Genomic DNA, 12,582 nt, shown 5'->3' with positions numbered 1-12,582 from the left:
GGCGGTTTATTACTTTTTAATGCGTGCCCGCGCAGGCACGCCCGGAATTGTTTATAACGTCGATAGCGACGGCGCATCCATCTTGTCCGACGCGGGGAATTACCGGGCCCATCGAAAGGGCTGTCGGAGAATTTCCTTGCGCACGGTATCATGCTCGTGTCGTCGTTCATCAACATTTGTTTTGATTCATACACGATCCCGGCGCCGGGCTAATAGAGACCGCGTTAAAACTACAAACTGTCGGCAGCGGCGGCGGCGGCGGCGAGATTGATGGAAGGGTTGCTCGATATTTCCCCCCCTCTGGATAGATTGTTTCCGTGTTGCGGACACCGATCGGGATCAAACAAGAATATTAACAGTGTTACAGGGCCATTTAGGGCCGGCGACGTTGGTTCCCGGTTGACGCTTTGACCGCCGTGTCACCCACATACGGGCTCGCCGGTTCTTGGTTCAAAGCTAAATATTAGTCTTTCCGGTGGGGCACAGCCGACGAAACAATCGACAACAATGCCACAAGGGAGCAACAATACGCGGCCAAACGTGACCAAAATAAATCCACTTCGTACGGATCGCGCACGGTTTTTACCCGCTTTGAAACGCTCTCCTAAATTGGTTCAGGCAACGTTTCCTCGAGTTTGCGCAAACATATTTCCGGTCGATTTCACGGGGAATCGATCGTCCGACGATCGTGTACCGTTTAAGCCTCGACAATGCTTCCGCTCGATCCCGCTTTCGGACTTCGCGCGGAATTTCTGCGTTCGCGACGAAAAACAGAGAGGGGCTCGAATAATTTCGAACTCGTCCGGGCCGTGTTCTCGTCGCCCGGCCACTTGTCACGAAATAATTGTTCCCTGTAACCGGACACGTTTGCGGCGCGCGCAGATTTGCAAAACGCCAAATTAACAAGGCCTGACAGCAATTTTATTCCGTTTTTGCGCCGACGAGCGATCTCGACAAAGGATACTTTCCTTTAATCTCCGTTCCGTAAAATGATACGTTGAAATGTGAATTCTCATGCAAATACGCGCTCCGCTTGCTTGCCATTGTATCGCCGGATCCTGCTGGAATATAAAATTACCTCGATCCGAATAAATTCGAGTAACAGGTGCGTGAAACGGGGCGAGTTCGTTAAAGCGTGTCTGATATCGCGCAAGCTTGTCAGATGTTTGGAGACAATTAGGTAGGAGGCGAAGGTGAGGTGAACGTTTTTGCGAAAGTTTTACGTGGCGGGTCGGTCAGCAGGGGAAGCCTTTAACGATGTTCAACGGTGTTCCCGTGTTGCTTTTGTTCCCGTGGCGGCAAACACCGCGGCGAGAAGATGAACAGTCGTTGTAGCAATTTTCCTGGAGCCGTTCGGGTACGAGACGCGCATAAATATTTGACGCGGCGATAGGCGGTGGGGGCGCGGAGGGGGTGGAACGGGGTTAAGTAAAGTCCAGGGGAAAGCCTCTTAACGAGGGATTCCCACGGCGGTGTACGCGGGGCCGCCGGTTGCGCGGTGCCTCGCCGCGTCGGCTTAAGCCTTGTTCGACCTCGGAACGATTGCTTTGATTTAACGCCTATTTTTCAGAGTATCCGACGGCGGTCACCGCGGAGATAGTCGCGGCGAACGTGAACTCGTTGGACGAGGCCGTCACCGTCGACGTCGACCTGCCGCCGACGTTGCCGATGAGCTTCCGCACGGAGAACTCGACCGTCATCTCGGCCCAGTCTAAATCCACGGCCATGCTGCCATGCGTCGTCCAGAACCTCGGAGACGGAATGGTAAGATTCCCCCCTTACTATTATTTATTAAAAGAGCGTGGCCCTCCTTTCATCTTAATACTGTTTTGTCCAGCTGCTTCTAATTCTCCCCTGAGATTACCGACGTCGCAAGCTTAGCCGATGAAAATTTGAGACGACGGTGGCTGAGATTAAAATATAACAGCCCGAGGGGGTTGGATCATTTGAAATTACAGGGTGGAGATAGATCGATAGGTAGACCAAGCGTAGAGTATAGTCAGGCTAGTGGAGCAGGTGTGGTTTACAGACGGTCCGGTAGAATGGAACGACCTATGGTCAGACCGAATCGCAGAAGTTTTGCGCCCAAGTAGAATAAACGTGTAAAGTCAGACAAGTGAAGGAGATGTTATATACAGTCAGGAAAGTGGAATAAGAACGACCTCCGGTCGGACAAATCGAAAGAAAACAGTCGCCAGTAGAATAAGTCGATTATAAATCAGACCCACGACTAAATACTCGATGCGTCGTCTCGACAAGTAGAAACGGTACGTCCTATGATCAGACAGGTGGAATAGGAACGTGATAAAACAACGTAGAAGTTTATGGTACAGTCGGACAGGTGGAATGCAGTTCCAGTCTGCGATTAACCACGCGATATAGGGATGACTTGTGGCCAGACAAGTGGAATAGACGCGGTTTAGGATCGGACAGGTGGAAGGGAAACAGTCTAAGGTCAACAAGCAGACTATGATTTACGATCGGACAGATTGAGTGGATGCTGCCCGACGTGCTCCTCTCTCCCTTTCTCCGCCATTATTTATCCGAGAAATGCGTTCTCTTGTCTTAAACAATCTCGCGTTTCCGAGGAACTATTTTCCGTGGAACAAGAAAGAGGACGGATTGAATTTAAAGCGAAGCGTCCCGGAACGGGTTGATTCCGTTAAAATTAGGCGAGAAGTTAGGAACGTTGAAGTCGGGCGAGTTCGCGTATTCCGGACGGTCCGTAAACAAACATAAAATTATACAAGAAAGTTCGCGAGAATGTATTAGCTGCAGGGTCCGAAGGCGATTTTTGTTTCCCCAGCGGGCGCGAACTTATTATCGCGCTCACGTAATAGCTCCGGGGTCGGTCTTCGGGGGATGTACGGAGGGCGTGGAAAAAGGTTTCCCCCGGTTTCTTTTCGGGCACGGAATCGGTCCGCTGACACGACGGGCTTTGCACGAATTAAATGTTTTGTTATATTTCTTCCGTCGATTAGTGATTTATTGGAGCCGACCCCCCCCCTCCCCCCCGCGCCGCTCGAGGGGTCGGCCGTATCGATTTTCCACGCACGCTCTCCGAAACGAACGGTGTGTACAATTTGTCTGTTTGATCTGATCCGACTCTCCGCGCTCCATTGATGGGCACTGGAAAACTTTTGCCGATTTATTTGACGATCTCCATTCGAGCGAACGTAAAGACGGCACTCCTGCCATTATTAACCTTTTACCGGCAAAAACTATCGTAGTTACAGACATTTCGTCGAAGCTGGTCCCCGGGGATTCTTATAGAATTTTTATTTCTCTCGCCTCATGGAAATTGGACGGTCTATTAAACGATTCCCACGACGAATTGTAACAAATTCTGTAATATTAAAATTCTTTACAATTGCGCAAGAATTTCAATGGCGCTTCAGAATCAGGAATCGAGTTCAAAGGGTGAATACGAACAATAATTCGCGGAGAACGACGGTATTTGATAAACGGGAATTTAGCGGAATTAATATAAATACATTTCAATTAATATAAATGCATTTGAATTAGTATAAATGCGTTTGAATTAGTATAACTACATTTGAATTAATATAAATACATTTCAATTAATATCAATTCATTTGCATTGATATAAAGTCATTCGCAGCGATACGAACACGTCTAAACGAGTATAAACGCGTCTAAATTAACGTAGAGTCGTCTAAATTGGTACAAACTCGTTCGAATAAATAAAGATTCATCCGCATTAATACGGATCGATCCGATTTATTCTATATTAATTTAAGGTTAATATATTTGATCAGAAATTATAGGTACGACCGTCCCGGTCGAGTTTTATATTATTCCGATCCCAGAAATATGAATTGCCGGCTTAATGCCCGGAGATACGTAATGATCGGGATATTCCGGTGGCTTCCGATGTTCGCGCGGATTAATTTAGAGACACGGGGGTTTACCGGTACGCTCCGATACGGATTTTATTTCGACGAAACGAGACCGGAGTGCAACGGCATTGTCCCGAGCGTACCCGCGCGCTCTATAAACGCCGACGATCCGTCCCGCGCTGCACGACTGTTAACGTGACCGACGAGGAAAATCTACTCGCACAGGACCCGATGTCGTCGCCACGGAGCCGACGGGAGAGGATCGAGGGGGGGCCGAGTATTATATTCGTTCGCGGTACAGATCCTTTTAATTTGCCCACGGTATTACAAGTGGTGCGGGCGATGGGAACGACGGCGGGAGACACGTACAAGGGGATAGCCGAAGGAAGATTTAATTGAAGTAAGGAGCGCCGAGAGGGTCGCCGGTTCAGTTTTGTCTCGGCTCGGCCTAACAGAAGGTTCATTCGCGGGCCGCGGGATGAAATGGGATTAAAAGCTGGAGAGCGGGGCAACAGAGGATTTTTAACGATTCCGCCCGCCGACGCCGAGCGCCCCCCCCCCCCCCCCCCCCCCCCGCTCCTGTTGCCGTCGCATTGTTTTCGATAGGGGCTTTCGCGGGCCACGATAACAGCTAATAACTGGCGCGGTGTACCGTGGCCATTTCGTCCGGGAGGGTCGCCTAAAAATTAATGGAGCCTTGGTATCAAGCGCGCGGCCTCAACAAGTTGACTGTTTCCTGAGAGTATGCTAATTCGAATGTTCGTGGATTTTTCAATGGTGAAACTTGTTAAGCAGAACGAAGTATGTCTGTATTTTTAGGAAAACCTCTACATCCCAGGTACCGAACTCTTATGAGGGTTCAGGTAAACCTTCAAGTATGCTAGGCACAGAAATGCGTACTGTCGCCTAGTTCACGAGTTCTTCTGTATAGTCCGTAGCATTCACATCGTGCGCCTGTCCTTCCACCGTACAATTATATTAACTTTTAAATATATAATTATTTACTCTGGTTTTATACTACACGAGAGTGTTTTATTCCACACAACCCCTCAACAAAACTGTATAGTATATTCGTGCAAGGATATATCAATCGAATATTTATATATATATATATATAGATCCTTCTTACATTTTTTGGAAGAAGGTCGCAACAGTTAATGAAATCTCCGTCGCAGAGAAGAGATCGGTACAGGTCGAAGACAGATCTCGCGGACCACCCCCCGGGGCGAGAAAGAGTTTGAGAGTTGCGGAACGAGGTACCTGCGATTGCCTTCGTTAAACAAAGTAGCTTCACCTGGCCGGCCCCCGGTTCGCGGGACTCGCCGGGAATTAGCCAGGAAACGCCGGTGCTCCGGGTTCCGCGATACTTTGAAGCGAAGTTTTTTCCCCTCCTTTCGCCGGGCTGAAGAATGTGTCTGCTTTCCGCGGAATTTTTCTCAATGGAAGCTATAAGCCGGAAACTTTCTTACATCCTATCCCGGTGCCCGGGCGTCTTTATAATTGGAAAAAAGTCCCTGATTCCCGGCGAAACAAAAGTTCCGTGATCCGCGCGCTCGCGCGAGCGCCGCGGCTTGGAACGTAACGAATTTGCTTAGGCTAATTGGTGCGCGAGCGGAATTGAACGAAACATAGCCGAGAGGGAGGGACGGGGAGGGGGAGGGGGTGGGGTTGGGGGGAAGAGTGCCAGGCCGCCGCGATCGAACCGCTCCGGAAATCCGGGCGAGCTCAAAGCGATTTTTCCTGCCGGCTTTAGAGTTTCGTTCGAGGAAAACGAACGGCGGATTTCAAGCTTCCCATGGGGGTCTCGTTACACGGATTTTTCGAACTGCGCGACAGCATTTTTTTTTCTTTTTTTTACTCGACCCGCCGCCCGGAATGGCGGCGATACGACCGGTTCTTTAACCGGACCGACTCTTCGCGGCGGTTCGGGTAACCTGCAATTTTGTCAATCGATGGATCTGTCATCGGATGAGGCAACAAATATTTTTCACGTTCTTTGAAGTCCGTGTAACGGTGGGAATTTGTTTTCGGTACGGCAAAACCACGTGTTGTGTGGAGGGGTCTATTAGCCCCTTGCACTGTTTCGCCCTTAATTATTTCCTTGATGCCACGAGATGATTCTGGTGTCCCGATTCCCAAATTTCGAAGATGGGCGATTTAAATTTTATTTCAATTTAATAGAAATAACTGGCAGCCGTATTTATTAAATCGTGGTTAAGTTAAATGTTATCCGACTCGTTGTTATAGGGGTTAAATTCATACGTTCGGATGATAGAGGATTTTCAAGTAGTTATATAATCGTATAGTCATCGAAGTTTTATTCGAAGGTCCATTACCCCAACATCGAAGTTCTATTATCTTCATACAGAAAGCCGATGCAGATGTGCAAGCACGGCGGCACTGCCAATAATAGGAGAGCGAAGGAAACGGGAGCGTTTACATATCGGAATGGATCAGGCGCGTCGCGAAGGATGGTGGCCGTCGCGCAGGCGTACAATTCCGGTCCCTAAATCGAGGAGTGCGAGCGTAATAAATGAAAGCTGATATCTTTTGATCTCGCCTCGAAAGCGGCGAAAACGCTCCGCGGCTCGAAGTGAACCGCCGGATAACCGCCCTCGTTGTCTCGGAAGCCGGGATTCCGAATGAAAGAACAGGGAAGTCGAGGACGGGCCCCCGCTTAGTTAGAAATTAATGCTTCATAACGAAATTCCATAATGCATAGGCGCCCCGTCGTCGGACGCGACGGTTTTCATAAACGCGAGGCGCGGCCGCGCGACAGATCCGCACGGGCCGCCGCGCCGCCGCTCGCAAAAGTGTGTAGCTTACCGTTTCATTAAGCCGCGTTTCCACCTCGCCGCTGCGTGTTTTGTGTGTAAGCATTCCGCGTTACGGGCAATTAGCCCGGCGAGGACATGCACGGGGCAGCGCGGCGTGGCCGAGGGAACGGGTTACGTGTCCGAATTAATATTATCAAGATACACTGGCCCGTCCGACCGGCGACCGCACGTACACTGCTGTAAGTATCGGACACCTCCGGATTTACACCATTATTTATCCACTGCGATATCGTGAATCGCGAAACTGCCTGCGCGACGCCGTCAGAATTCGAGAAATTATTTTCGGCGCACGCCTCGACGATTCTTCGCGGAAATTCGCAATTCCAGGGTCCACTCGACGGACACGTCCGCTGCCAACGTTCCTTTTATCGTTTCGCGAACGTTGATTGCTTCAAGATTCCACACACTACATTATCAGACGTTTTATAAATTACTAATAATCTATCGCTTAACCCCTTGCACTATAATAACGAGTCAGACTCGCGATGAAGATTCTACTAAATTAATAAATTATCAATTTCTTCTAAATCGAAATCAAATTTTTCTGTTATCAAAGTCTGGAAAGGGAAATAAATAATGAAGATAGAAGTAACGAAAATAATCTGGTCCAATTAAAGGAAATATTAAGGACAAATAAGTGCTAATAAATGCAACGTTAATGGAGTCATAGCGCAAGCGGTTAAAACAGTCGTCCGTGAAAATGTTAATTATTTCCGTTTTAGGTACAGCTCTATTCCCGCTGGATTTGCAGAGTGAATTTCAGCCGTTGCTGTTACATTATTTGATATTATGAGATTGAAACGTGTTTCCACGGAGGAAAACATTAGCTGTTTCGTTACCGGGTAGAGGGATGTACCCGCGAGTTGGTAGTTTGGACAGCAAACTCATGGTCGAAAATCCACGGTCGTCCGCGCTGTGCACACGTGTCGATGGGAGATGGAAACAATAGATACTGTTTCATTGAAAAGCTTCGATTTGTATAGACACGCTGGGCGAGCACAGGAGTCGCGCCGCTTTCAAAACATCGATGTTTTTCGGTTTAACTCCCACAGGTGCGGTAACCGTTCCCGTCAAAATGCAATTCCGTTGCATCAGATTATGTGGAACTATCGAAAGGGCGTGCTAAAACAATCCCAAACCCGGTATACGCGGCGCTTGTGTACATTCAAAAAGGGGTATATTTTCAAAGAGCAAATATGCTTTTTCGACCGACCCGCATCAACAACTATTAGGTTATCCGCCGCGGCTGCCTCGCCGGAAAAAAAAGCAGATTTAATCGATGCGATTTATCACCTGTCCACGGTTCTCCGTTTCACCGCGGTGTTTGATCATAATTTTCCCGGTGAAATACCGCCGATACACGGAGTCCGACCGCAACTCCCGCGAACAAAAATCACACGGCGATATTGCGCGCGGCTCATTTGAAAGCCTCGAGAGCTTTCCCTTTTTTTTTTTTTTTGTTAAAATTCACCGATTCGCATGAACGAATTCCGGCGTTATGCGACAACTGAGAACAGCGGCGGAACAGTCCGTCGAAAAATCTCGCGCGAAATTGTACATTTCCGAACGATTGCTCGGAGATGAAACAATTTTGCACGGGAACCGGCTTCTGGTTGCGATACAAAGTCGAGTCTTCCGTTTGCAACCAGCTAATAAAATTCGATCTACGACTTTTTTCTCGACGCTTTATTTCACGCCGAAGAACAAGCTATCGGTATCGAGGATCGAAAAAACCGACGTTACGATTTCCTGGAACTTTGCATTCACTAAGAACGTGCCGAGAATCGACCAAATTTTCTGTCAAAGTCCCCGTGCTTTACAACGCGGCGAGGCAAGGCGGTCCTTTTCTCATCAGGATTTTCGACCGAATAAAAACTGCACCGGCAAGCATTACATTAAACCCCGCGAACGCTCGACGAGCTCGGGCGAAATTCTTAGCAAGTCGGGCGCGACGATTCGCCGAAAAAAGAGAATCGCGCGGCGCGGGAACCGGGTCACGGGTGGGATTCGTCGCGTTCGACGAGCGGAGAAGCTGCGACCGATGAGCAGGATCGCGGAATAATGTCCGGACGGGTTAGAATTAAGAGGGCCGTCGGACAATGGACCGGCGAGGGGAACGAACAAATCAGAGAGCCATGATTCTTTCGGGTTTTCGCGGGCCGTTTGTTTCGTCGTCGCGTACGCGCGGAAAATATATTACGCGGTTGCGAGCAACGGCCATAGAGAAGAGCCGATTCGACGTTCGCGGAGCGCGCAACGCGGCCGTCGAAAAACCGCGCGCGGATTGCTGCAGCTTTTCACGGCCGCGATCCCTTTTTCACGATATTCACGGAGTTATTACCGCGTTGTTTGTCTTCCACGGCGCGGCGGCCGCGTTACGCAATAATTGTGCGGTCGCAGGCCACGGATAGAAGCTCGGTAGAACCGTAGAGAGCGAGAGAGATAGGGAGAGAGAGAGAGCAAGAGAGAGAGAGAGAGAGAGAGAGTTAGAATAGGGTGGGGAGGAAAAGGGAGCGATAGGGGTGGAAAGAGGGAGAGCGAGGCCGAGCTAAACCGACGCAGGTGGAAATCAATAGGAAGGTCGCCGTCGAACAATTCGCACGCTACTTCTATTGTCGCTACGTGCTCGCTGGACCGCCCGTATAAAATTTCATTGCGTGCTCCGTTAGGGGGAACGAGATAATGAAACCGAGCGTGCCCCCTCCCGCCCAAGCTGCGCCGCGCTCCGTCGCAATCCTGAACAGCAGCCTAACTTCTAATTGAATGCGACGCCTGCGAGCCGATAGAAGTCGATTGCTTTCCGATCCTGCACACCAGAACGCTCTGTTATGCCTCCCTTTGATGAACTCAAGATGTTTACGGCCCTCTCCTACTTTTACGGATGCAGCGCCTCGGTCTCTCAAATTTCCGTCGATCCTCCGCGAACGAAAACGCTCGCAGCCGTCTCTCTCTCTCGTTTCAACGACCTCTTTTTCCGTTTCGTCGATCACCGTGCGCGATAGTTGATCGTGCAGGCGCGTGCGGATTCCGCGACTAATTTACGGAAAATAGCGTCGCGTATATAGATTGGCGGGCGCGCGCGATCGAATGGAATTTTTAACCGAGCCCGCGCGGCTCTCCGCGCAGATATCGCATATTTCATGAAATTAATTTTCTCATGATTCCGTACACGTTCACCCGGTAATTAATTCATTCCATTGTCGCGGGTTTAACGCTCCGTAGTGATTAAACGAATTTAAAAGCGTAACACGTTCGTTAACAGGCGGGTTTCCCCGGGCAAACGTTGTATTTTGCTTGACACGTTCGCTTGACCGTCCCATGATCCGCGCGCGCGCGCGGCACCGGGGGTCCCAGGCACGATCCGCGTCGGCCCGCTTCGGTTGATTTCGCTTTCCGCGTTCGGCCAGCGCGCGATGACGCGTCGTCGAATGTTCCGCTTGCCGCTGGATGGTTTCATCCGCGGAACGAGTCGGCCAAATATTTCTATAAACAGGGCTCGCGAGACGAAACGGCGAAAGTCTGCCTCTGCGCAGCACCTCGGCGACGCGTGGCACTCGTTAGCAGGACAATGAGGGTTCGTTTCTTCGGCGACCGCACGCAGGTTGCCCCTTTATTTTGTTGTCCCGATAAAACTGGGTTAATGAACACCGTCGCGGAATCGTGTGGATCTTCTTTTGATTAAACGCCCTCGTGTTTGGGCGAGGGCTCGCGCCTCGCTGAAATTTTATTCGCGGGTACCGTCGCCTCGCCGCCGAGCGCCAGACTAATATTTACTTCGTTAGAAGACCGAGCAGTGTTTAAGCCAAATAAATAGCAAAACGCCGTGCAAACGCGTCCCAAACGTACCTAATCTGTTCTTGGCGAGCGAGAGAAAGAGAGAGACAGAGAGAGAGAGGGAGAGAGAGGTGTGTACCCGCGTGTCGGAGCACCGCGAATAATTCGCGGCCGTTTAACTTTCCGTCTTCGATCACTGTCAACTTGGAGGGAGGGGGGGGGGGGGGGGGAAATCGCAGCCGCGAACCCGGCCGGTTTGATAACAGTTCGCGATTGCCGGGCCGGGGAAAAGGACCGCGGTGGAGCCAAAGAGGCTCGCGCGGAACGACGCGTTAAAGCGAATTTAATGCAACAAGGAGCGCTCTTGCGCAGAGAGACGGCCGCGTTCGGATTTGCATTTTACGGGCTCGTTGAGATCGAGATAATGAAGTTGGCCCGCCGGACGTTCCGTCGAAGGCAAAAGTTCTTCGCAATTTCGCTTCTAATTGAACGCGGGCTCACGGCGGAGTCTATGTGCATTTAGACTTATCCCCTCGAGATTGCTGTCCATTCTGGAAAATCTCCTTTATGCCGACGTCGGCCGGAATAGAAGACTCTACACGCCGGACAGGCCAAGGCGGTATCGATGTCAGGAACGCGTCGCTGCATCCTAAGTAAAATCCATTCAAAGTGTCCTTGCCTGTAACCGACTCCAAGATCTCTACTGTAACTGATCGAATTTAATCGTCGCCACTTTTTTTACCATTGTGTCACGGTTCGACGATTAAACCGACACCAAACACGGTACACAATATACAAAACTGTTATCAAAGCTTTCGCGGGACAGTTATGGCAGAGAGATAATACTCCCTCGGTTTTAGACTCGCTTTTAACGTGGCGTTTCTCATTGAAACAACACGAAACACGCGGGAGTAATTACCATCGTAATTGTATCCTCTTCGGTGTTATTTTAATCAGAGACCGGTTACGTCCGCGTAGGATTCAGAGAAACAGGATACAGTTACGAATGACCCGGCAGCTGCAGACCGTACTTGTAAACGATCGCTTCCTCGGAACCGGAAATATTGGGCCGAGCTCGGCGAGCCGTTTTTGAGCCGGCCGAAACACGCTCCACGACGGCTGTAACGCCCCGGCTCCCTCTCTCTCTCCCTCTCTCTCTCTCCCTCTCTCTCTCTCTCTCTCCCTCTCTCTCTCTCTGCCATCATTTACATAAGTGTGGCAGGGCGAGCCGCGTCTTGTAATAAACACCCGCCCAGTTCCCGGAGTTTAACGATCAAAGTTCCCGGTCTGCATCGCAAGCAGAAGTAACAAGAAGACGTTCTATAAATGTTGATCGCCTTCGGTAATGCGCGGTGATGAACACGGGCAAACTAAACAGATTAGGCGAGACCCGGGATCCTTCGCGCCTTGTCTGAGCTGGTTAACTGGCAATCCCCCACGCCGGAACATCCTGAACCGTCTGCGATTTACCTATCCGCGAATCATTCGTTCTTCTTGGACGTGGGTTAGCTCGCCGCGCGTACGAATTTCATTTCGTTTTCGTTTTCGACCGATTTCGCGTTTTCGAGCTCGGCGTGCCGAACGAATTTATTTTCATTTAATTCAGTTATTTCGGGCGAGATCCTTTAAAGGCTCGCAGGTCCACGATATTATTCGCTTTAGTTGACGCTGGTCGAATAAAAGTGAAAAAAAATAATCGAACCGAAATTTAAGATAAAATCAAAACCAGAATTTAACCTAAAAGTAAAACGAAAATTTAAATTAAAATTTAAACCAAAATTTAAACCAAAATTAAAACCAAAATTTAAACTAAAATTAATGAAATGAAATGCTTTACCTGACGATTAATAAATATTAGGAAACAGCTTTCCGTTATAGAAATATTAGATATCGGTGTTCAACATGTTAATAGCAGTAATGGATCGGAAAATTCTGATACGCGTGTCTTTCAAATCCCGATCACAAAAAGACGGTCCCCGGATCATTGTTCGGTGGCCGAGCTATCATTCGTTTCCACGGGGTACGCGGAGAGGAGTATACGTGAAATCGGGCATTCAATTTTATAGTTAAGTCCTCCTTGATATCCCTTTACAATGGAAAATTTTACTGCG

The 12,582-nt window shown here is 49.4% G+C and overlaps 1 protein-coding gene across 1 annotated transcript in view; it reads left to right on the top strand.

Annotated features, from left to right (window-relative positions):
* LOC144467615 (lachesin) overlaps window positions 1–12,582 on the top strand; it is a 60,188-nt gene that overhangs the window by 19,740 nt on the left and 27,866 nt on the right. The window contains exon 2 of the mRNA XM_078176502.1: window positions 1,571–1,764. Coding sequence (XP_078032628.1) covers window positions 1,571–1,764 — 194 coding nt within the window. The remainder of the gene's footprint in view (window positions 1–1,570; window positions 1,765–12,582) is intronic.

This window comes from Augochlora pura, chromosome 3 (genome assembly GCF_028453695.1).
Source record: "Augochlora pura isolate Apur16 chromosome 3, APUR_v2.2.1, whole genome shotgun sequence".
Taxonomy (NCBI): domain Eukaryota; kingdom Metazoa; phylum Arthropoda; class Insecta; order Hymenoptera; family Halictidae; genus Augochlora; species Augochlora pura.
Note: the sequence above shows the minus strand (reverse complement) of the source record. Positions and strands in the feature narration are given on the sequence as shown.